The sequence below is a fragment of the Dermacentor silvarum genome, chromosome 4, assembly GCF_013339745.2.
Source record: "Dermacentor silvarum isolate Dsil-2018 chromosome 4, BIME_Dsil_1.4, whole genome shotgun sequence".
In the NCBI taxonomy this organism is placed as follows: domain Eukaryota; kingdom Metazoa; phylum Arthropoda; class Arachnida; order Ixodida; family Ixodidae; genus Dermacentor; species Dermacentor silvarum.
In genome coordinates, this window is record NC_051157.2 from 82917113 (window position 1) to 82941035 (window position 23923).

At 41.7% G+C, this 23923-nt stretch overlaps 1 protein-coding gene across 4 annotated transcripts; it reads right to left on the reverse strand.

The window, feature by feature from the left end:
* Positions 1–1014: 1014 nt before the first annotated feature.
* Positions 1015–21557, reverse strand: LOC119450310 (troponin I-like). 4 transcript variants are annotated; one of them, XM_037713735.2, is made up of 11 exons: positions 21432–21552; positions 16646–16691; positions 12681–12737; positions 10667–10801; positions 10271–10394; positions 9482–9582; positions 5888–5931; positions 5748–5777; positions 5515–5623; positions 4067–4104; positions 1015–1350 (listed from the first exon to the last, which is right to left on the reverse strand). In XM_037713735.2, the coding sequence occupies exons 2-10, from the start codon at positions 16652–16654 to the stop codon at positions 4069–4071; spliced, it is 645 nt and encodes a 214-aa protein (XP_037569663.1). In that variant the 5' UTR covers positions 16655–16691; positions 21432–21552; the 3' UTR covers positions 1015–1350; positions 4067–4068. The 4 variants fall into 4 exon arrangements, with proteins under 4 accessions (XP_037569663.1, XP_037569662.1, XP_037569661.1 ...); XM_037713734.2 differs by lacking the exons at positions 4067–4104; positions 9482–9582 and adding an exon at positions 7623–7723 and having other exon boundaries at positions 21432–21557; XM_037713733.2 differs by lacking the exon at positions 4067–4104 and having other exon boundaries at positions 21432–21546.
* Between the last annotated feature and the right edge of the window lie 2366 nt (positions 21558–23923).

Genomic DNA, 23923 nt, shown 5'->3' on the forward strand with positions numbered 1-23923 from the left:
ACAGTTGCCGGTGAAACATGCCATCTACCACACACACAGTAGTTATGCGAAGTCTGAAGGACATTGTCAATGTGTGACGAAATCTACACAGAATTTATTGCAAATAGCAGTCTCCACTGTCCTCAACGGTCATCATCGTCCTGTTGTGTTTAGCCTTTAATTACATATTTCTTTTTCACCTTTTTTTCTTTCCTTTATTTTAGATGAAAAAGGGTGGAAGGGGTTTTTAGCTTGAATGTATATTCTTTTAGTAATAATACGTGACCATATTGCTTGGCTACGAGTGGCTGATGGGCAGAAAGCTTGTGCGTGACTGACGCTGCATCCGTAAAATGTTTTATCGTGAATCAAAAGGTGTGCGTATGAAGACGCTTCTCAACTGATAAGTAATCCATATACTAGGTTTCTATCACTCTTTCCATTTTGAAGATTCAAGTCCCTCAGGAAAGCAGAAATCGAGGCATTTTCTTGTTTCTTCTACCTTTATTTTGTGAGTCGTCTTATTATTTCCACCTGCGTCACATGCTTCCGGTCTCCACACCGCACATTGTTTTCTTTTTTCATCAAAACAAAAACCTCGCAGAAGTTGTTCTTCGGCTAGTCGGTTCATACTTAAGACAATAACCGTAGAGTTAGCAAAAAAATGAGGGTACGAACTCTATTCCCGCCATCTTGCTTGTGTATGTCGTGCTAACGATGTGGTTATTGCTTTATAAACTTGCTGTATGAATTGACTAGCAAAGCGTGGCATTCTTTTTTCAAGTGAATACTAGAAGTTTACGGGCCGGCTTCTGTCAAGAAACTTGGTAAACACTCCTACGTGTTTGCAGCGTCGCGAGTGCAGCAGTGAAGGCTACACCGTAGAGTATGCAAAATAATCAATAAATAGAAAACATTACTGTGGTTGTGCGCTAAAAGAAGATGGCAATGACAACACAAAACGATGAAGAAAACTCTCCATGATGAACAGGTGTTTCATAAGATATATGGAGTAACTTAGGAAAGTACGCCCGATACTTCAAGCAAATAACCATCTGTAACTGTTGTTTATTCTTTCAGAAGTCATTCCGACCACAGTTTTGTGTCGCTTACAAAATAATTAAAGGCATATAACAAATGAATGTTTCCTGGGAAACATAAATAAAACAGAAAACAAAAAAAATTTTCGACCAGGGAAGCAATAGCGACAGTTTGTGGGCTTGGACGTAGGGCATTGGTATTTTTTTTTTTTTCTTGTTTGTCGCGCCAGGTGCTTCGTTGTGGTGGACTTCCCTGTCGTGATCTTTGGCATTTCTGTGCTTATTCCTCGTTCTCCTTCTTGGATCCGAGGGCCCATTCTGGTTTCTTTTCCTAAAAATAAAGAACAATAATTAAGGTAATGAATATCTCTGAACATTTGCGCTCTACAAGGGCCCTGCCTCTGCCCACGTTGCATTGGCACCCTCGAAAAGCAAGCAGGCCATATCGCTTCAGCGTTGTCGCAAACTTGCACGTTTGAAACCGTACCTAACTTAACAAAACGAGCCATGTTAGATATATCAAGCGCCGTTACTAATGACAGATAGCCACTCCATTACAATATGCGCACGCACTTGCGGAGGCAGGTGATTTCAGTGTGTTGTGAAAGAGAAACCGCGCGTGCCTCTTGCAGGCATTAGGACTTATTGTTTCTTTTGTAGGAGCATCAACGCTCATCGCTTTGTTTTCGTTATCTCGCTTTAGCGATTTCACAAGCAGTTAAGACATACGAACCTCGCTTTGCAACAAAGCAGTCTGTTATTGTTATCCAGTTAATGTGATAAACAACGCGGTTCGCCACGGCCCAAGCCAACGAAAGCAGGGTTATAACGTGAGCGGCATTTGGTATTTGGGAAAAAAGCGCCATTCCGTTTCTTGTATGAAAAACTCAGTTAACAGTCACAGACAAATATTATGCGCCATAACAACGCGGCATATTTTAGTAATCGGCTGCAGTGCAAGAAAAGTGTGCAGAGCTTAATATAAACTTGCATCGCAGTTAAGTATTGCCAGTTCATCTAGCCACCGGCTCGCTGCCATATAACTAGCAATGAACGCACGTGCTCAGTCGTATCGTCATTCACAATTATCTGGCGCATTTCCTTTAGTCAAGGCGTTTAAGTTGACAAAATCGCAAACCGTATAACGAACTGTACGAGATATTTGTTGGCGGACAGAAAAAAGGACAAGTTTATCCCTCGGATTATATGAGGTGGAATGTTGCTGTGATTGGCCAGGTTAGCTTGAATCCTTTCAAGCGCTGCTTCGCCATTTAGGCCGAAAACACCACATTCTAACCCAAGTTTAGTTTAGGCTTAAACGACTTGGCTTCGCAAAAACAGCCTTTAGTCATAAAATCAACATCGTTCTAAATTAAACGTATCCTAAGTTACACCGCAATAATAAAACACAGCGGAAAAACATTTTCATTACGTATTACGATAATGCGTAAATTACAGAGATGCAAGTTTTACTTTACGTTATTCTAAATGCATTAGCTGTCATGCTAGTGCGCTCATCACCTGTATTAATAAAACTGTACTCTTTCTCTGTAATTGGTAACTGAATAAACTTGAACCTGATGATCAGAAACGAACTACACAGCGCATGTTTCACAGTTCCTGGGTTTAATTAGTTTCTTGAAGCAGATAACCATCTCACCTATGTTGATGTTTCTCACGGTGGGCGGGTTCAAGGAAACGTTCCCACTTCGATGTAGGAGATTTTGTCAGGATCATTGGCTTTCCCGAATGTGTAGTGCAAGGAGCGAATATCCCTTTTGACGTGTTAATGTTGGCAGGAACATAACAACTAAAAAATATTTTACAATTTTCGAAAAAAAGTTTAATAAACAATTACTTTAAAGCAAAATGTTGAGAAGTTTTTCATCAGGAAATGCAGTAAAAAGTCAGCTTTGGCTGCTCGTTCGAGGTTAAGCCAAGCGCCGATTTCAAAATTTTATGTGCATTTTGCAAAATACTTTATCAGGTCACAAAAATCCGAGAAAGCTGCAACGGGACTTTGTCAAAAATACTGGTAGCAGTATGATTAGTTCTGCGTAAGTGTTTGCAGGAAAAAGATGTTAGCAAGCGGAAGCAGTCAATCACAGCAACGTCACAAAATGTGTCAACTGTGAAGAGTGAGAAACTTGAGCCCGTCGCTTAGACTTCAGAAGCAAAAAGACTGCAGTCGCCTTTGCACGCAAAGGAACAACAACAAAAAACTGCATCGGTCGAAAGTAAAAAAAAAAAATTAGCATGCTTTTTTATCTTATCGACCGATAACCATTGCTGCATGGAATATTCGAAAACCGCCAAAGATGGCAATACAAAATTCTAGCTTGAAAGCTCTGGAATAGGAATCACTGTCCCTCTTAAAAATTGTAGCAAAACGCTCAAAATGTAAAACCATGGTTGGAGGTCCTTCAGATCTCTCATGAAGGCCAAAATAGAGGGTCTTGGCTTGTGCGGAGAGGATTCAAAAAATGGCCAAGAAAGATTTCAGCACACAGGTTTAGGAAAGAGTACGGCCTTTTTCGTTGGATCGTTTAATTGGGAAGCAAAAAATTAAGTTCATCTTTTAACTCAACGTGGGCTGACTATGTGAAATTTATATGACGGAGTTACTATCAGTTCTTATTGGTGTGGAAACAATCACGATTGTATTTTTTAAGAACGTCCTGATATGATGCGGTATTAGCAATAAGTAGACATCTTAAGTGATCCGATATTTTACTGTCAAAACTTCTCATTACCACCGCTCCTTTCTTTTGCAATCACTTTGGTACGTTAATATTGCGTACTTATACTAGAATTAGCGAACCATTTCTTCTACATTTAAACAGCATACTTGGCTATAATTTGGGAGATAGTGCGTACGGATATTCAAAATTAACTGCATTTAGAGGCCGATTACTTCGAGCAACACAGCCAGCCCACGCTGAGCATCGTTGTGTGTTAGAGTGCAAATTGGGTAAAATGAGGCATTCTTTTTTTTTTCTGGATCTACAGAGAGTAAACAATGTGGGACAGTGTTCAAATTTCAGAACCTCTACTTCGCGGCCCATTCTGGCACGTCCTTCTTGACCTGGAGACAGAAAGACAACATCTTGTACTGTAGTGGCGACAATACAGCACGACACTCAAGACAAACTCAGTACAACACACATTAGAGACAAAATAAACGTCAAAATAAGGGGGGAGAATGCAACGCACACTTCTCTCTCCGAAGCATCCCTCATGGTCTAGTGAGAATTTAAATATGCCTACATATTTTCCAGGCAGATATGATGCAAAATGCGTAAAAATTATCAATTATATGCTCGTACGAATGTTATCTGACTAGGTACTGCTAGCTGTTAGGATGTACATGCATAAGCTACCTTTAGAATAAAGGCAAATAAAAAAATGAATTGCGAAAGTAAGTTGACTCCAAATCTGTCCTCCAGCTGGAAAGTATTCAGCAACAAAACGCACTAGTGTATCGCGCACTATGCCTATATTTTTATAGCTAGAACTGCGGCCTCACACTTTCGAGTCTGATATAAATGTTTACGAGTAGGGTTTGACTTGATTTTGGCACTGCTGTTTTTGTTACGCAGTGCATTCAGATAAAAACTTGTTTTATCATGTTGGAAGGAACATTACACAAAGAACAATAATGAATGAGAGGTCAAGAAAACTAGTGACTTCGATAATTAACACAGACAAGAGTCTATTCATAATAGTACTTCCATAATTTATGTTCTCCGAACTCGCAACAATGAACGTCTACGCGACACTTTGGTGTAAGTGTTCACTAGTGCTCAACCCACAAACACACATAAGTGTTATAGGGCAATATTTGCTGACAGCACGCATGATCTCAAATTTGTTTTTATGAACACCAACAGTTTTCGTTTAACGTTTAACGTTTTTTTAGCTCATAAAATGCAAATTACTGCAAAGTTTCTTTATATAACAATAATATTGTTCATTTTCCAGAGGAGTGCTGATTTGCGTCAAGTGCTACAAATTTTTTGCAATTTCTTAGTGTAGCGAGACACTGCAACTTTGGCGGGAAATGCTGAGGCTTAAGTTTCTTTTTCCCCTCAAAATAACAAATTATTGTCAAGCCCTGACCCATATGTTCGTCCATTAGCATCACTCTGAATCTTTAACTTCCTATCAGGCGAGAACTAACGATTTCAAATTTTCATTTTTTTTGTACTGTAGGTAAGTTAAACATTGCTATTCTCATTGCTTAACAGTAATGATTCTTTAGAATGGAATAATTACGGATGTCACACTTTTAGAATTCGAAGGCGATTTGTTTGTCTTTTGAAATCTTGAATAATCTTTTTTTAATTTGCTTTTTCTTGTTTTATACGTTTACCCCTCCCCCTTGCTTGGTCCCAGATGGACCAGCAGTATCTTGTAAATGGAAATAAAATAAATTATATTGATAAATGTGTTAGTACACTAAGGTAAACTAAGCCATATCAAAGTTCATTCTTACCGTCTCCTTGCCCTCATCAAGCTTGAAGGTTTCTTTCTTGACTGACTTAAGGTTCGACCTGAAGTCAACCTCCGAGGTACTCTTGGCGACCATTTTGAGCTTGTCGAACCTGAAAAAAAGTATAAATGTGCTTAAAGACGTTGACTTCACTGTACAGTGTAATTACGAGACATTGGCTTCACATGACCGAGATACAGTATAACAGAAAAGAAAAAGAAAACTCATCAACTCACTTGGAAACCTTCTTGAGGGCCGGCTTCACGCTGAAACATAACGGAGTAGGTGAGGTTACAAAAAATCGACCCTCATATGCAAGGTCACCGAAGGAGTACGCCACATAAAAAATATTTTGTTACATAGATACAGCACTTACAACTTGCCACGAAGATCGTTCACCTGGATGGTCAACTCGTTGATCTGAAAGCATCCCAGAAGAATAATCAGTTTCCTCGACATGTACATGATCAAGCAATCATGCCTCACTTGTCTTATGAAGTATATTTACGTAGCAGTGCTCACTATCTCTGTAAATGAAGCCTGATGCTTCCAGTTAAACAAAAATTCAAAAAAAGTTCATGATAACAGAATGATTTACGCTTGTACAGAACTTTTACAGCATGGGGCTGTGTGCCATGGCTTCAGAGCTTGGCGTGTTTAATTTAGAGGCTAATAGAAACGTGCAAAAGTCTGAAATCGAATCCTTCAAGACTGTTAAAATCGGCCTCTGAGTTCAGCATATGAAATGTGCATTGGGATTCGCTCCCTTATGCCAGCATCTTTTCTTTTCGCATCTTTTCGTTTCACTCTCTCTCTGTCTATATATATATATATATATATATATATATATATATATATATATATATATAGTGAAATGAGCTGCCACATTGTCGAATTATTTTCTCAGGCAGAATTTGTAAACGAAAGCAAGCATAAAGAACGCGGGCTTCTGTCAAGTTGTTAGCTAGGATGTGCTAAAATAAGATAGTGCGTTATTTAAAGGGACCCTGCATAACTTGTACACTTAATAGATAGACCATGACAAGAGCAATGATCTCAGAAAAATCTGTGCCATATATTATCTCTGTAGTGCCAGCAGGTTTTGTTCAGGATATTACCGTTTTGTTCAAATTATCGCCTGCTCTTTCCTTCGCAACTTCCTGAACTTCCTCCAATGTTCGTGTATATTCAAATGCATCGTAGAACAAGTTGGCCATTAGCCAGGTTTCTTCAAACTGATTAAACTGCGCTTCCGGTCGAAGCGAAAGCCGCAAATTTTTATTACATTGATCCCTTGTGCGATCTGGTGGGGGACTGGAGATGCTATGGCCGATGATATGGCACCTGAAATTGGTCGGTGCGACAGAGAGTTGCACCGAATGATATGGAGGTGGTGCAGATAAAAACTTTCGGTGCTTTGGTCGGGGAACATGACAGGCATCTTTCCGCATTAGAAAGATGCCTGCCAGGAAGAGATGGAAGAGCGGGCTTTGAGGAGCGTGGATGCTGCAACATTTCATTGCTTAAAGCTCTTTCACACAAGGCTCACTAAAAAAGCTTCCTTTTCGAAAGGGTTCGTGAAGAGGTGCACTTTAATACCCGAGACATTCCGCACTCTGGCAAAGCTTTTCCAAAGCATTTTTAAAATTAAATTTTAAGCTAATGCTCTGGCACCTCTTCCAAGCTTACATACGTATACCATTCAAGCGCATATGCAGACAGTTATTTCTTAAATGATGTCAATGCAGTAACGACACACTTTGCATGCACACACGAACCTAGACTGTAAGCATACCACCAACTATAGTTGAAAATATTTTGGCACAAATTCCTGATATAGCTGTTGTTTCACCTAATAATAAATAAAATGAATGGTCAAGCTTCCTTAAGACTCAGCTTAAACATTTTGTGGTGATCCTCAAAGCATAAACCTCCTAAAAGAGTTCGGTCACATGCATTTGCGTCGGTTTGTTAGCTTACAGTCTAATTTCGCCTTCAGAAATGAGAGACAAAAGGATAATGAGTGTACGACTGTGTAACGGGGGTGGACAAAATTTTTTGTTTTACTCTTGGGTGGCGATATGGGGGACAGGCGGTTTCACGTCACTGACCTCGTAGTCTTTCTGCCTGACCAAGTACTCAGTGTCGTACTTTTCACTTTCCAGCTTGCACAATCGCTGGTAGTATTCTTTGCAGATGGCCTGTAGTGCAGCTGCAGTGCGGTCGCAGCCGTGAAAGTAGTCAAAGCAAGAAAAAAAATTCTCGGTTAGCTTGTCGAGCAACAGGCGCACAAGCTTTACTGCGCTTCTTGCCAGCAATTACGTTTTGTTCTTGGACCAACTTTAACGAAGCCCTGAGTGATACCAACCCTGCGTATGTACTGATCGTTGATTGAAGTTATAATTTGTGTCGCCTTTAATATTTCACCCACTTCGTAATAACTTATTATTGGCAAGAAACACAGCAAAGTGGTTGATTAGGTCACAAGCAGCTTTGGTAAATAGAGCAGCATGTTATCAAATAGCACCATAATGCTCAGCTCAGAAACGTTTGCTCTCAGCAGCAGTGCAATTTAAACAGCAGGCGTCGTGCTCCTTACGGTGGTAGTTGCCGGAACACATCTTGTTCTTTTTTTTTTTGTCGGTCTTTTATTTTTTCACGCCCAATAACAATATTACGGAGAAAGATATAACTTTTCGAATGTTATATTCTAGAAACGTTTCGGTGCTGGGCATCCGGGTGACCGCAAAGCCACACGTCAATGTCAGATTCAACAGAATACAGTGTTAACAGGCATAATCCAGCATGGTTGTCATCGCTGATGAGTTGCAGAAATTAAGCTGATGGTAACCTGAAACGAAAGTATACAGTTTTTTACAGTGCCACTGTAAAAAAAAATTATTAGCAACATTTCCGATGAAGCTTGAACTCAGTCAGCAGGTAACGCGCAAACTTTTGTGGCATTATTGCAAGCCAAACAATTGGAAAACTCGCAGCGAATGCGTCAGTTACAGCTCAAGCACACACCAGCGCTCTTGAAAACAGGTGAGAAAAAAGCTTCACACAGTTACATATCATTCATGTATGAAAACGCTCAGCGTAATTTATAAGGCGTAAAAACGTACCACGCTGTAGCTGTTGGTTATGCACACACGTATATCACACGCTTCAAAGAAGAAGAAAAAAGGCTCGTAAGTTAGCAAGCGCCGTTGTTTATCCTAGAGATATCCAGGGAAAAGCGTTGGTTCAGGCAGTCAATTTTCTTTCAGGCTTCACACAGTTAAACGCTTAGCGTTATACTAGTTTCTCGCCAAACGAAATTTTCTGAACGCTATTTCGCTTAGTGTCCACAGTTCCGGCAATGCCACTTCGTTTGAACTGTTCCCTTTTTAACATAATCGTTTTATCCGGTTCATCGTTTCTCTTTTTATACATGTATTGCGGCTGTACCCTAGTGTTGGTGTGCTTACACGAAAGTATGGATTAGGGCTACTAGTACTAAGAACTGCTGAGACGTTGTAATCCCAATGCGTGATCCGTAATCAAGTTACAGCTTTGCACGGCTGTCAATTTGCTCCGAAGATTTCAACTCGCTTCTTTCAAGCAAGTAAGCCAGTGAGCAAAGGTATACAAAGAACGCGTTCCTCGGAAAAACTGAATCTATCCGTGGCCTGGATGCGCAGCCTGAGATCCCCTACATTGTGTTTTGACTGCAAAAGTCATAATCAGGCTGTATGCCTAGCCTGCCGGACAGTTCGGTTTCTTCGCGGGACCCGCGGTACTTGCACTTTTGCTCACAGGATCTTTATGCTTTTCGAGTATCGCACACCCTCAAGGGAAGCTCTAAGATTTTAAGTTGCGAGGAGAGCTGTGTAGACCGACTGGGGCCGCGCTGCGTTGGTTGTGTTGTTGTGTAGGTGGCATGACGACGCCGACGAAGCACGGAGCCGACTTGAATGGGTGGGCGTACCACGAAGTCCTTCTGCCTGACTTCATATTCCAGGTCGTACTTGGCGTCTTCTAGCGCCGCTATCCGGGCGTGGTACTGCTTGAGGATTCCCTGAAGGGTGGCTGAGATGCGTGGGGAGCAAGAGACGTAAGGTTATCAGCAATTTCAAATCACTGTCACTTCGCTTAGGTTCCGATGTTGCTCTGCGCCAACCTGCTTTCAAGCCGAGACTAAATAGTTTTCTCTATTGCAAACCGTTCTACCAACAACCTAGGCTACGGTATAATACGCTTCTTTGTAGCCGATTTCGAAAAAGAAAAGAGAAAAGAAACAAGAACTGAGTCACAATGAACAGACGCGCGTATAGTGGTGGCGATCGTAGGGTGCTCAGGGCTTGCACATAGTATTAGCCCTGCTAATGTCAATCGCACCAGCATACTGCTTTGCCATTTTTCTTTTTAAACGAAATTGGTCCTGATCACCCTAACTTGCAGCTGGCGTGTAACAACGGGTGCCTGAGGATGACGCTTACGACGATATTTACCGCAAGCACGTAAGTGCTTGCTGACCTATAGTATTACCTGCAGTAATACGCAGGCACTTTTCTTATAACTTAGCCACTGATAGGAGCCGCTTTTCATAATTAACAGAAAACACATTGGAGCGACGTGGACAAAAATAGCGAGCCGTATATAGTCACTTTAAGTTTCGAAAAGTATCACAGTGGCCGAACTCCTGCTGTTTTCATCGTAATGTAGCAGCCCTGTGCGATTGCTAAACAATAAAAGCCAGTTTCAAGTGTCGACAGACCTTCGTTGGCGCCATCCAGAGGTTTGGGCTGGCCAACGCGCTCGGCGATGATCTTCCTGCGTTCCCCGGCTTTGCGCTCCTGCTCCTTCTTCAATTCCTCAGCGGCTTTCTTCCTCAGAAGATTCTGCGGACGTAGAGTTGAAAAAAAAAGAATGTGTTCGTTGTCGCGTTCACTGAACGTTCGCAGAGTGAGGCTGAATCACTCGATGACTCGAAGTACGGGGACACTGAATATGGTAAATACGAAATCACCGAATCGGCAAGGAAATCGCTACAAATCACTGAATATGGCAATGTTCTTGATTTTTCTCTCATAAACCTCCCTTCACCTTCAGGGCTTCCGCGAAACTGATTTTCCAACAGCGGGATTCATCGGGAGAACAAGTTTCCACTCACCCTGAGCTTCTTCTTGCGTTCCGGTGTCATGAAGCCGCGTTTTCCTCCAGCCTTCTTCGCCTTCGCCGCCTCCTCGAGACGCTTGCGCACCTCGGCCTTTTTCCTCTCCTTCTCCTCCATCTTTCTCTTCTCCTCCTGCGTGTCGGTTGGCAGCAGCAAAAGTGTAACTACCACAAGTTCAAATATTTAAAAAGAAATCAGCGCACAAGGACTTATCGACTCACTCAAACACTTAATTCCTGACTATGTAATGAGTCACGAAATCTAACCGCCTTACATCCCTCCGCTGCCCTCTACTCCATTAGGTTTTTTTTTTCTCTTATTGTGTGCACGTTATAACTATTTCTAGGCCTATCAGTCAAAATTCATCATGCCAACAGTCAAATTGACCTAGAACCATTTTCTCGACATGACACAGCAGAAAATGTTTATAGAGAGAAGTAAGGGAAGGAATTCATAAGGGGTGATTGACAGATGCCTTCGGTATTCTGTCAAGATTCCTTGCTGAAAAAAAATTTATTTCGTTCACTGCTTCAAGTCGAGAATGGCTGACATTGTCATACTTTGAAGGGTAAGCTACTACAGTTCCGTTTGTCTCAAGGTATTTAATATCAACTTTCTTAATAAACAAAACAGTTCAAGGCTGTAGTACATTCGCGAGGTTATTGACGAAGTGTAAGTTGCAATTTGTGCAAGCAATTTTGTTGATTTCATTGCCAATATAACTGTCAGAGCGTGGCACACACACCGTGACGAGCACTTGTGTTTGGTCGCCAGCTTGTCTTATCGTTGTTAGTTTCCTAACTGCGTTAGATAAGCTGTATTGACAATACATCTTGCAGCACGCAAATGCACTGACGTTTTGTAAACATTCGTCAAAAAAGCAATACAAGCATATCACCTGTATTTAAAAATACTGAGAAGGCTCATAGTTACAGCAATGTGTAAAACCGGCTAGGCGAGATCGCTAGTCTAATCCTGATCACGCTTGTCGTCATACCACTGGTAATGCGAGCCGCATAGCTTGCGCAAGCAACTGCAAATATTAATGCAGTAGCACTAAACATAAAACATCAGGCAGCAAAGGCAGCAAATAAAAAATAGCTACCAAAACGTAAAGAGAATCTTCCAATTTGGCAAAATTAGGGAAAACATAGTGTCGAACGTTACCTTTGTTTGCAGCAAACGGAAAAGGCAAGCGAAGAGTGCGCATGCGTCTTCATAAAAAAGCAGTACCACAGCATGCGAACGATGTTCACCTTGACTGGCGCATGGTTAGCAAAGAGCAGCGTATGCACAGCTTAGTCTTGCAGCAGCGTTTCGATTTCTTCGTCGAACTTGTTCCCACGGGCTTCAGCAGAGAGTAGCATGTAGCACAACACAGGAATGCACAATCAAAAATGGATTTATCTTCGAAAGCACCAGGCAATAAACGCAACTAGCGAACTGGAAACAAACGTATCAATAAATGTTTCACTTCATTCCCTTATCAATTTTGACTGCAATCGCGAATTATGAAGGAAAGTACACATATGCAATCTAGATACAATTATACTTTGAACTGTGGTCTGTGAAATGATCGGAAAACGCGTCCGCTCTCGTTAAATTCACACCAGTAGTTCTTATCAAACTGCGGTGACAACACATCTTTCTGTCGTCAAGACGAAAATGACCTAATCGTAACAAGAGTGCGTTCAGCTGCCGGCTGTAATTTTCTTGCATCCAATTTGGTTTGGCAGTAGCACTTTATATCGAAGAAATTTCTGACGCTACAACCGAATATATCAAACTCGCTTGCAGCAGTGCGTCCCAAAATGCGATTGAATTATGTTTGAAATTCCTGTAATAAATTGCAGATTTTTGCAAATTCTTCGTTTGTTTTATTGATATGAACACTCCGGTATTTAAGGCATCTTCGACATCAATGAAATAGCATTGTCAACCAGCAAGCGTGTGCTACAATTCTAAGGAATACTTCTCCGAGCTATCACTCCGACAACAAGTGGCAACGTACTTCCTTGAGTCGCCTGTGGGCATCCTCGGCGTCCTTCCTCCTGCGATCGGCGTCGGTCTAACACATGAAACACAAATGGATTAGTCAGGGGCCAAACACTGTGGGCGTATATCGGAGCTGGGACTACTACTACTACTACGCTCCGCACGCCCGCATGTTTAAGCCGGCTGGCAAACACAACGCCAGGCCGGCAAGGTTATTCACATGGCAGCCAGTGATCCCTACGTGGATTCCTGACTTTTGAACTACGATACGAGGGTATGACACGTGGGAAGAGAAATGAACAAAAGGTCTCGGAATAGGAATTCCTTGACGAGTCGCAAAGAAAGTGGTAACGAAGGTTAAGTGTGTATTTAAGGAATGACACAGGGGAGAGACGACACTGAAAACAGGAGGAATGCTTGGAAGAAGAAGAAGAAAGTCTCATGCAAAGCGCCCACATTTCATCGCGATACCTTGGGCAGAAAATTTGAGGCATTCGCGCCTCCCTAAATAATTCTGCAAGAAACGAAAAGAACCCTATTCGGGAACTGAACGCTCTTGTATAACATGTACGGAAATTAAGCTACTTTTACGGCATAAGCACTCAAAGAGCGATAAAACACAATAATACAAGTATTGTTTTATGACTGCTGACTTAGGGTAAAGTTTCAGAATCATTCATGGTACGAAAACTCTGTACTACCTTCCATCTTTAGTTCTTTTTCTGCTTCATACTACATGGTCATTACGACACCTTACAAGCACCGCGGCTTGCGGATGAACTGACAGAGACCTCGCTTTTGACCCATATTGGTTGCCCATACTCTAAAGGGCGCACGTATGATTCAAGTTCTCAGTGCACGTGTACATACTTCCTGTGTGCGCGTTTATTTACTATTTAACGTTCTTGATTGTTGTTACATACTGCTGCGGCCAAGAATGATCAATTTTAGGCTAGTAAAGAAAAATAAACGTTCTTTCTAAGCACATCATATCTCACGTAATCAAAATATATGAGTATAATAGTCTCAAAGGATAAAAACATGACCATCCTATATTGTGGCAACCAACATGTAGGCACACCTTTGACAAAACGTTTAGGAGCCAGTGCACGTGTCATATGAGACATTATGAATTCTGTGCTACATCTTCAAATTTAACGTAAATCATAACCATCTGCTCAGTGATCTTCAAAGTAATACATCCACAGCAGTGCCTCTACATAGTTATACAAGGAAATATTTAAAAAGGAAAAGAATGGGGGAGCTGCAACAATGAACTGAAAACAATATTTTTTGGAAAGATTACTTTATCGAAATACGTCAGTGAATTATTCTATATAAATATGTCACTTCAATCAGCTGTTTCTCTGCACAAGAGTGAGTATAATTATGTATTTACCTTCGAAAATGTCGCGATGCAATGGTTCCTAAGGGGTTCTTTTTTTCTTTTGGAAGAAGAAGAAGCAGCAGCCACAGGAACCCTAATTCTTCACAAGGCCTCGGAATTTTCGCCTAAGGCTACTTTTACGAGTATTTCCTATGCAGGCCTTGTTTAAATTAAGCTTTGAATGACGTATTAACTTTTGCATTGTCAAACTATGTTGCGGTGAGCAAAATCTTGTCCCATGTGGAAAACGGCTGGAGATATGAGGTAGCTCACAAACGAAGTCGTAGCACAGAAGCATACTTGCACGTCGCCTTTGTAGCCTACCGTCTCCGTTTGCTTCATTTTATTTAGCCGAATCACAGTAGGATTTCAGTTGCACCTTCCAATCAACAGGATTGCCTTGTTCATTCATTTATCTGTTCCCAACAATATTTGCAATCGGTAATGCGAAAGAGCACATTTAAAGAAGTGCTGTGAAGACTTTCCAACGTATGCCCCCCCCCCCCCCCCCTTGCCACCGCGATTGTCAGCATCGCTAACTGATATCTGGCTTGTGCAATAAAAGGTACGTGTCAAGGTTCCTAAACGTATTTTGCTGAGGTGTACACACAAATAAATCTACTCTAGGTGCCATAAGTACAACAGTCACTACAACCTACTACTCTAAACACACAACACAACTACTTCACAAAGGAAAGAGAAGGAATCATGTACACACATTGAAACGAACTCACGTGACTGTAGACATCGGCGATCACACTGGCCCAGAGTTATGTATGCACTTACCTTTAAGCTGGGGCACTTAAAAAGCTATTTGACCTGAAAAACAAAGCAGAACACATTGTGAGAAGCCTATTCACTCCTTCGTTAGCAATCAATATAGCGTCTAGTCAATAAATCTTACATAGAGAGCACACTGTTTCTTAGAACACTTAGAACTATCCGCGAAAATATATAGTTTTTTATAATTTTTCTGTGACATAAAATGTTTCTGCATTGTGACCCGCAACAACATACACAAACCGCTTCCTTTTAGTGTTCAGAGAACACCATTCTACAGTCCTGATAGTAAAATCCTTGCGAATTATTTACACTTAAATTCTCTCATATCAATGTAGCAGGCACGTCGCCGAAAAAAAAGCAGTAGTAAAAAATTTGACTTTCTTACCTCACAGTGGGCATTCCAGGACTTGTCTTCATGGCGAGTGCGACAGTCTTGTTCTATGGGAGGCCCACTAACATCTGATCTTACGCCACTTCTCTTACCCTTATGTCCAGTTCTTGGAAATACTTCACAGTCTATGAAAACTTGCTATATATTTAGCTCCCTGCACTGTTAGCACAAACGCGTTTTTAATTCGTCATAGAGATTCCCTTTACATTTTGATCTCGACATTCATTTTGTGTACTATTAGGGCCAAGAGTGTGACGTAAAATCAAATGCAAGTACAAAGAAACAAAAATAAAGTTGAATTAGTTAGATATATACACAATTATTGTGAATTTCTCGAAAATTTCAAAGGCTAGTTTTCCGCTTGCGTGCGTTTAGCAGCACCTTAACGAGCTTGTAAGCATCAGCGATACGCAGGAACAGAAAAAGGTGTGAACTTCTATTGCTAACAATGGTTTAATCTGCCACAAAACAGCAGCGTGATTTTTTTTTTGTGCTATGAGTGTTAGATTATGGAGCTGTATTTTATACCTTAGTGACTTCTTTTTATTTTCTTTGTTAATCAAGCAATCGAGCAAGGACCATCCCATTACCTATGATACACCACATTCCTGCCCTGAAGAACCTTTAGGTTTAATATTAAACCACTCTGAAACGTGCAGAGGTGAAGTTCTCGAGCTTTTTACACAAATATTAATATCCACCGACTTATTTACAGACCTCTCTTCATAACTTCTACTGATAGATAATTGTACAGCGCGAGGTTTCTGTTCCCTTACTTCCAGGTGTTATTTTTATAGGCTGCAAGTAGTGAATATTTAGCTCTATTTATTTGCTACCTGTGCGCCAACACGAAAGTTTACAGACGCCTTTCAAAGACGTAAGATTAATTTCGTTGCACCTTGATGCGCATTTTCAAAATGAAATTTTTCGAAGTAACGTAGGATTGCTTCGCTTTTTTTGTTTTTGTTTTGCACAGTTCGAGAAGCGAACAATGCCAGAGTAGCATGCGCCCCCCCCCCCCTCGCCCCCTAAAAAAAGGCAACCTATCATTTTAAAGGTTTTCTAAGTCATGGCACGGCACAGAATCCACAAATCTGTCGAATAATACTTGTTACTAACTATGCATTGTTGAACTAGGATAATGAATTTCTACCAGCATTGCCACAGCTACTATACCACACAGATAGCTTCAGATGTCTAGATGACAGATATTTTGTGTGATAAGCTACAGGATGTTTCCTTACGAAGGGTTCAACGCACAAAAAGGTAAGCTCACTGTACTTTACTTAAAGGACAGCTATAAAATTTATGAATAACGTGCCAGAGCAATTCTATGAGAGCGAATCGACTCTCTTAACTAAGTGCTACTAAATAAAATGCCCATTGAGGTTGCGCAAGATTCAATCTGGACTCACCTTACGTCTCCCATGTTGTTTGACTTGTTTGTTTACTGGACTTGAATAGTACTGCAAAACAGAAAAACAGAATACAGTAAATTTGAGAATAATTGCAGCACGCAGTAGTGAGAAAAAAGCAGTATCACTCAGGCAGCAGATGCTGAGAAGGTCGAACATTAATGTATGACATTGAAAATATTGCACAAAGTGTCCGACATCTTGTGCCCGTGCAAGCAATGACACTCATGAACTTTGTTACCTTTACTATTGCTTCGGTTTGAAGTTTAGTAATAATGTTTTAAGGTAATTCACATTAAAGAATCAAAATTTTTAAGTCGTGTCCAATCCCTTGAATGGTGTTTTCATTTTAGTTCCCATTCACATCTGGCATTCACAGTTGCAGGACCACTTTTTGCGTTTTCAAGTTTTCAAGCATGGCTTCCTTCGTGTTGCTTAGAATTGTTTGCTTGAACCCTGTGTGCGACTAATTGCTACAACGTTATAACACACTTGTTAAGTACCGTCTCCGAGTTCAGGGACCTCAATTTGGGTAAACGTGCGACACGGCAACGCTCTTTGGAAGCTCAAATTAGTGCTTCTCATTCACAAACAGCCGTTCTTTGTTTTGCTTCCGAATTTCATTAGCCTTGCCACAGTGCAATTGAGCTATGCATTGATAATTTAACGTTTCCTTATAAAATAATCGCTTACTTCTGTTAAACTTGCGCGCTCTTTGCTTAGTTTCTTTATTCTTTTGTGCTAAGGTCTCCGGCTGCGTTCCAATCGTCCAACAACTTTACTGCTTCTATCAATTTTGCAATTTTCTCATATCAGGCTCTTCCGCAGTCGAAGTTCTCATAGTGCCACAGTTCATAAACAGCAAACAACCACGGTTTTATTTCTTTCTTTCTTCATTTTATTTATTTATTTATTTGCTATCTATGTCACTGATATGTACCATGTACTTTTTTTAATGTGTTGTCTTTCCGTATAAATTTCATGCCGTGGTTACTCTATTGAAGTGAGACATGATCAGTCTGCAACAAATAACTCATTTAAACAGAAATTTTATTCATTCTCTGCGGAAAGGTTTCATATGCCAATTGTTTTGTACCTTTCTGAATTATTCCTATTTAGACTGATATATCAGTGCTACAAGAACAAATACATGCACTGTATAAAACCGGTTAAATTCAGAACAATTTTTGTTCACAAGCGCAGTTTCTGTTGACCGGCCGCTTTCCCTGACAATATGTGCGTCATCGTTATTTTCTGGCGTTTGCTCTTACGAACAGTTTTATCGTTCTTGCGAATACAGTCCCTAAATAAGATACGCTACCATTGGGTTCTTGTTCAAAGACTCGTAATCTGATCATATTGGCACTTGTATTGTGCAATGGTTTATCTCAAATGTTTGTACTTTTACAACCCACTCATATATCTGCCACAAGAGACAATTCTTCCAACCACTTTCTTCCTGCGGCGCGTACGGTGTCTTACGCAAAATCGTCTCTTGTGACGTTTGTACGGCTGTAGAATCAGCTACTCGAATAGAGTTGTTACTATTTCTGATCAGGCTAATTTTTGTAGTGCTGTTGAAGAATACGTGTTTGCGCAGTGATTTTCTCGTATTTTCTAAATACCTAAATAGTGCTAGTCACCAATTTTTGTTCTTTGCTTTCGGTTGTATTCGTTGTTACATTTTTCTCATACATACCCCCCTCCTTCTTATGTAATGTTGTTTGCACCTTTAGGGGTTCGTTAACTGATGATGATGAATAAAGATGGCTTACTTGTTGGAATCGACATTTTTTTAGGTATTTTTAACACCCTCCCTTCCTTTTCCCTTCATAAACACGATATCCACGATCCATATATGTTCATGTAATCATGAAAATAGACGTGACAGTGAAATTTTAAATTGAAAATGCCATATGTGCAATTACGCGAAAGGGCCACGTCAGATCGCAATCAAACTGATCATTAAGGTTTCGCAGAATTTTATCTAAGTGTACAAGCCAAAATTACACCGATGTCACGCATAACTAAAGACAGCGAAAACAAAGTTATGCAGATTTGTTAGCCCTAATTGACACATTTAGTTCCATGAGTACGTCATCTCAGCTCCATTCGATTTAATAAATGTTTATGCTTAAATCTCCCTCTTAACGAATGCGGCCTTACTTGTCTTCGTGAGTTGTTACTTGTTTTCAAAGCCTTTTCGGCAAACATTTGTGCGCGCATTCGCTGCCGCGAGCGAGTGGGCGACCGAAGTTCCGCTGTGTGTGTACCGTCCCAACTCCGGGGTCCGGTCTAAAAATACGACGGCAACGCGACGGCCGACGAACCGCTCCTCAGAGCGCCCACCACCGCGGCGGCGACTATATATGGTGGCGGGCCTCGGGCACGGCACACCACGGGCTGGCAAGCCTTTTGGCTCTCCCGTACGCGCGCTCACCGCATGAACATCGGACGCCGAGTTGCATTGACGCGCTCTGTGCAACTCTCGTCACATTGCGTCATATCTGTCGCGGCGTCGTTGCGGAAATGCGTTCTTGTCACGCAACTTTCGCCTTGTCTTCTAGGTCGACAGCCAGCTATATCTCGTCGAGACGGCGACATACTCTCCCTCTCCCAAATTCTTTTTAAGTATAAAATTTGGCAGAGTTCCAGATACGGCAACCTGTGCCTGTCTAGTTGACATCCAAATGTGTATTTATCCATGTTCTTGTTCTGCATGCTGTGGTGCAGCTGTGTGTCATGGACCTTTGTACACGCTCCTATAACCGCAGAATTTACTTTAGAACAAGGTGCTCCAGACATGAGTTGTTAGGAGTGTAGCTTACGGGGACACATTTTCTTAAACGAACTTGAGCCAATTCGAAAGGCAGCGAAGAACGCTAGCATGACAGTAACATGTTCACTCGTGATGCTGATCACAACTTTTTTTTTATTTTATGCGTCCGCATCGTCGCTGCTTTTAGCGTTAATGACAGCGGTAACTGCAGAAGCTAACGCTGGGTCAGGTGGTTTATAGTAGAACCCATATATTAAGTTCGGCTAGTCGCGCATATCTACCAGGCATAAATTAGAATCCCGATAAATAGTGTTATAGTTGGTTCATACTGCGCGCGGTGCGTACGTTAGGCCAAAACTGTTTGCATTGCCAAATACGAGCGAGAAAAAATCGCAATTACAAAGATGTATTGCTTCTCCATGACAGTCTTACGGCTACAAACACAAGCATATTATTTGTATTTAGCGAAGCATGCGATTGCTCATGGGTGCTTAGAGAATAACTAAACAAGTAACGGGTCAAGGCGTGGCCTGTGACTGGTTTTTACAGAAACTACCGAACAGTTGTTGTAAATTTGCAGTGCTGCATTTTACCAGGAACTTTTTTGTTCATGGGCTGCATCCTGCAGTTGGCTATCTTCGACATAAGAACCATCGCAGAAAAGTAACATATGGTCATGTAGCCGCTCGACGCTTGCTACAAAATTAATTAATTGAGTAGTTATTCCGCTGTAGCCCTAGTGGCAGTATTACCTGCCCTGTCATTCGCAGCAGCCACCAGAATGCTCTCGTCATTTTACGCTTGAGTTATAGCATTGAGCTGTCATGTTACATTTGAATTTCGTGAAAATAAACGCTGCCAATCTATGTTATAACACTGAGTGCGTCTAGAAGGCAAAGCGGTACACAAAGATGTATACCAGATGTGGTGCTCTCCACTTAAGTAAACCGCTGACCCACTCATACAATAAACACAACTGCAAAAGTTGCATTATAACCAGGGTGATTATGGAAAAATTGTATCAAACCAGCGCTTCTACAATGCAACAGTATACTGATCATGTGTGCGTGTCAGTGTAAAAGATGCACGCTCAACGGCCTAACAGCATCAAATTCAAGAAGTACTTCATCAAAGTCAAGAAATAAATGCGCATCTGAGGAAACTGGCCAGTCATGATTTCGTATATTTGTCACTCGTATCTACATTCAAATGCAATGGCATATTGGTTTGAAGCAAGAACCCTTCTAGAGGTTGTACTTTCCTTTCTGTATTGCGCGGCCTCCCTTACCATCCTCAAGGTCAATGACATTATCTGGGCTATCTCAACGCGTTCCTTTGCATAGGAAAGTTATTCGGCAACACTCCCATACACGACACTCTTAAACGCATTAAATGAGTTGTACTGAGTCCTTCCACGTGGCAAATATGCAAATTACAACTTTATAGCGACAACCAATCATTTTGTGCGATAGTCTTACCAAAGCAACAACATACCATACGATTGCCACAGAATCATTTTTCACAAAATCTATCACGCAGACACCGCAGTAGAAAGTCCGACGGCTTGGTCGCGAAACCACACGTCAGCGTTCTAAAGCTAATCGGCGGAGATATATTGTCATCCAAATTCCGTCCACTACCCTTTTTTTATGAGTATCGCTACCATTTTGCGTCAACAGTGGGAACGTAACTAGTTTAAATACATTAATGCGTCCGTTTTCCGTTGAGAGTAAACATAGCCATGCGATGTAGAACACAATGGAGATTACGTGGCAATAATCCAATAAGATGCACATTCTTGGCAAATACGATGCACCGGTGCATCGACGAGTAACGAGATGTAGGCTCAACAGCGTAAACCATCGAGGCCGGCAATGCTTACGTTCGATAATCGACTATTGGGTGCACCGAGCAGAATATGAAGTCCTGCTGCGTGTAACAAGGCAGTCCACTCAAACAAGTAAGTGTGTGCGGGCTCTGTCGGCGTATAGAAATGAGCGCACAAGGTTTACCTGGTGTTACGGGAGCCTCGGAGGTGCGGCGCGACGGATCTCCTCGGATGCGGCGCAACCCTGGGACTAGGCAGACGGGGATCGTAGCCGCTAGGCCCTTGGGAGTTCGGCACGGCCCCCGCCGGAAGTCAAGAAACGCAACACCCAAGGGAGAGAGCGCCAGGAGGGGCGAGAGGTGAAGCGTGATCTTCACCATCCAAGTGCAGGGCGCTAAGTGTGACGTATGGGCGCAGCCGGAAGTGACGTTGGTACTCAACGCTCTCAGAACACGGAGAGAGGGGTGCTTGGAGCACGCTGTTCGTTGCGGGTCTCGCCGCCGCGCCCTCTCTCTTTCATCGGCCCTTTCTTTGTGTCTATCTCTCCCTCACTCTGTCTCTTTTTTTATTTCGTTCGATGATTTTTTGGCATCGCGCCCCACGTCGGGTATGAAACTAAGCGGAAAGTTTTTGGTATTTGCGTGCCTTTTCAAGTGTTATGCTAACAGCACCGCCCTTTCCATAGGTTCGACGTTACTCCGTGCGCACATGTGACGCCCGCACACGATGGCGATACACTCAACACACCAATCCTACGGCGTGTTTCGCGCTTGCACTTTTCGAGGCCTAGTCTCATCCTCTCATTCGTCTCATTTCTTTATGTGTTTTTTAAGAGTATTGCGCAGCAATGATCCCTTCATTCTAGCCTAATATATCTTTATTTAATTTATTTTTATCAACTCTGCGGGCCTACGAACGTCTAAACTTCGGCTGTAAAGTAAAGAAAAAGAAATAGCTCGTAACGCCCAAGATGCTAACAGCTCCGATAAGTGCACCGGAGAAGTCATTGCAACTGATGACTCATTTCGCATTCCTTTTCTCTTCTACCCATTGTTTTCTTTGTGCAATATTCCCATAAACCTACTATGAACCTTAACATCCTGGCATGTCTCCGCACGACCAAGTAGAAAATAATATCTCCGAAGTTTCTAGGAGGGAAACGTTACACGATCGTACTTTCGGCGGTAAGATGAGAGATACGCAAATGTCCTGTAGTTTAGTATACAACGAAAACATGCTTCTTCAGAACCTTCAAGTTGTGGTCCCTATTCCCCATGGATAGTCCTGTAAAGCATTCCATACGCTATTTTATATTTCTCATGGCAACGCCTGATTCATATTCGACCTTATCACCTCTAGTTTATGGACCCCTGATAGTGTCTAAGATGGTCTGTATATTACCAACGTTATTCAAGAAATCTTCTTAGTCCTTCATTCAGGGCTTATTATTATGATTATTTATTGCGCCATTAAAGGCCTCTTTAGGGATATTACACAAAGGGGGCGAGATAGTAGGAGACTTCTTCAAAACATAGTTTACAATAACATGTCAATACATGGCTTTGCATTAAAATCAAAAACAACTGGAAATTTATTCAGACACTGCAGAACATAGGTATAATAACTAAGAGCTAACTTATGAGTTGATCCGACAACAACTGCTTTAATTCAAAAAGGTTGCATTCATTAACAACTTGGTCTGGTAGCTTGTTCTTCTCCTTGATGGATAATAATAGAAATGGTTGGTTGAACCTGTTACAACCGTGTAAACGCGGCACGCTCCACCAATTAATAAGGCGAGGTGATGTGCGGTTCGAAGGGATGAGAAGTTTCCCATGTAGATGACTGAAGTTGTAGTACAGTTTGTAAAAGAGTCAAAGTTTGGCAAAGATGCGGTGGTGCTGTAATGTATCGAGTCCAATCGATACTTTCATTTTTGTAATGCTCTGCTCCCGAGTGTACGAAGATGTGATGAAACGCGCAGCATTGTTTTGAATAGCTTCCAATGTGTTATGTATATTTGGTGGGGATTCCATATCGCAGACGCGTACTCAGGTTTCGTTCGAGTGAATGTTTCATAGGGGAGTTCTCGGGTGGAGAAGGGACACAAGGCAAGATTTCGTCTTACAAAGCCAAGAACTTTCTATATATCAGCCATTATTTGTGCGATGTGTTCAAACCAGGTGAGCTTATTTCTAAAGTTGACGCTTAGGTACAGGCCCGAGTAAACTAGTTCTATGGTAGCTCAGTTCAAGGAGTAGAAGTAGGTGTGTGTAGAATGCTTACACGTGATGTGCATGAGCTTTCATTTGCTGATGCTGAGCTTCATTAAAGAGTTAGTGCACCAGCTTTCGATTCTTGTTATGTCTCTTTGTGGCGCTTTCTGGTCTTGAACAGAAGTTATACGATGGTAGATGGCACAATCATCTGCGTGGAGTCGGCTGGGGGAGGAAATGCCAGTAGGAAGCTCATTATAGAAAATAAAAATACAAGAGGTCCCTTGACTGAGGAGAGAGAGAGAAAAACATTTGTTGAGCTCAAATGACGGCGTCTTCTCAGACGTCGGACGGGGTGGTTCCCTGGTTTCGGAACCCATATACGGCCAGCAGCTCCTGGCCCCTAGCCGCTGAGCCCTGTGGAACGCCAGAGATGACTTTCATGGTATTCGAGTGGCCA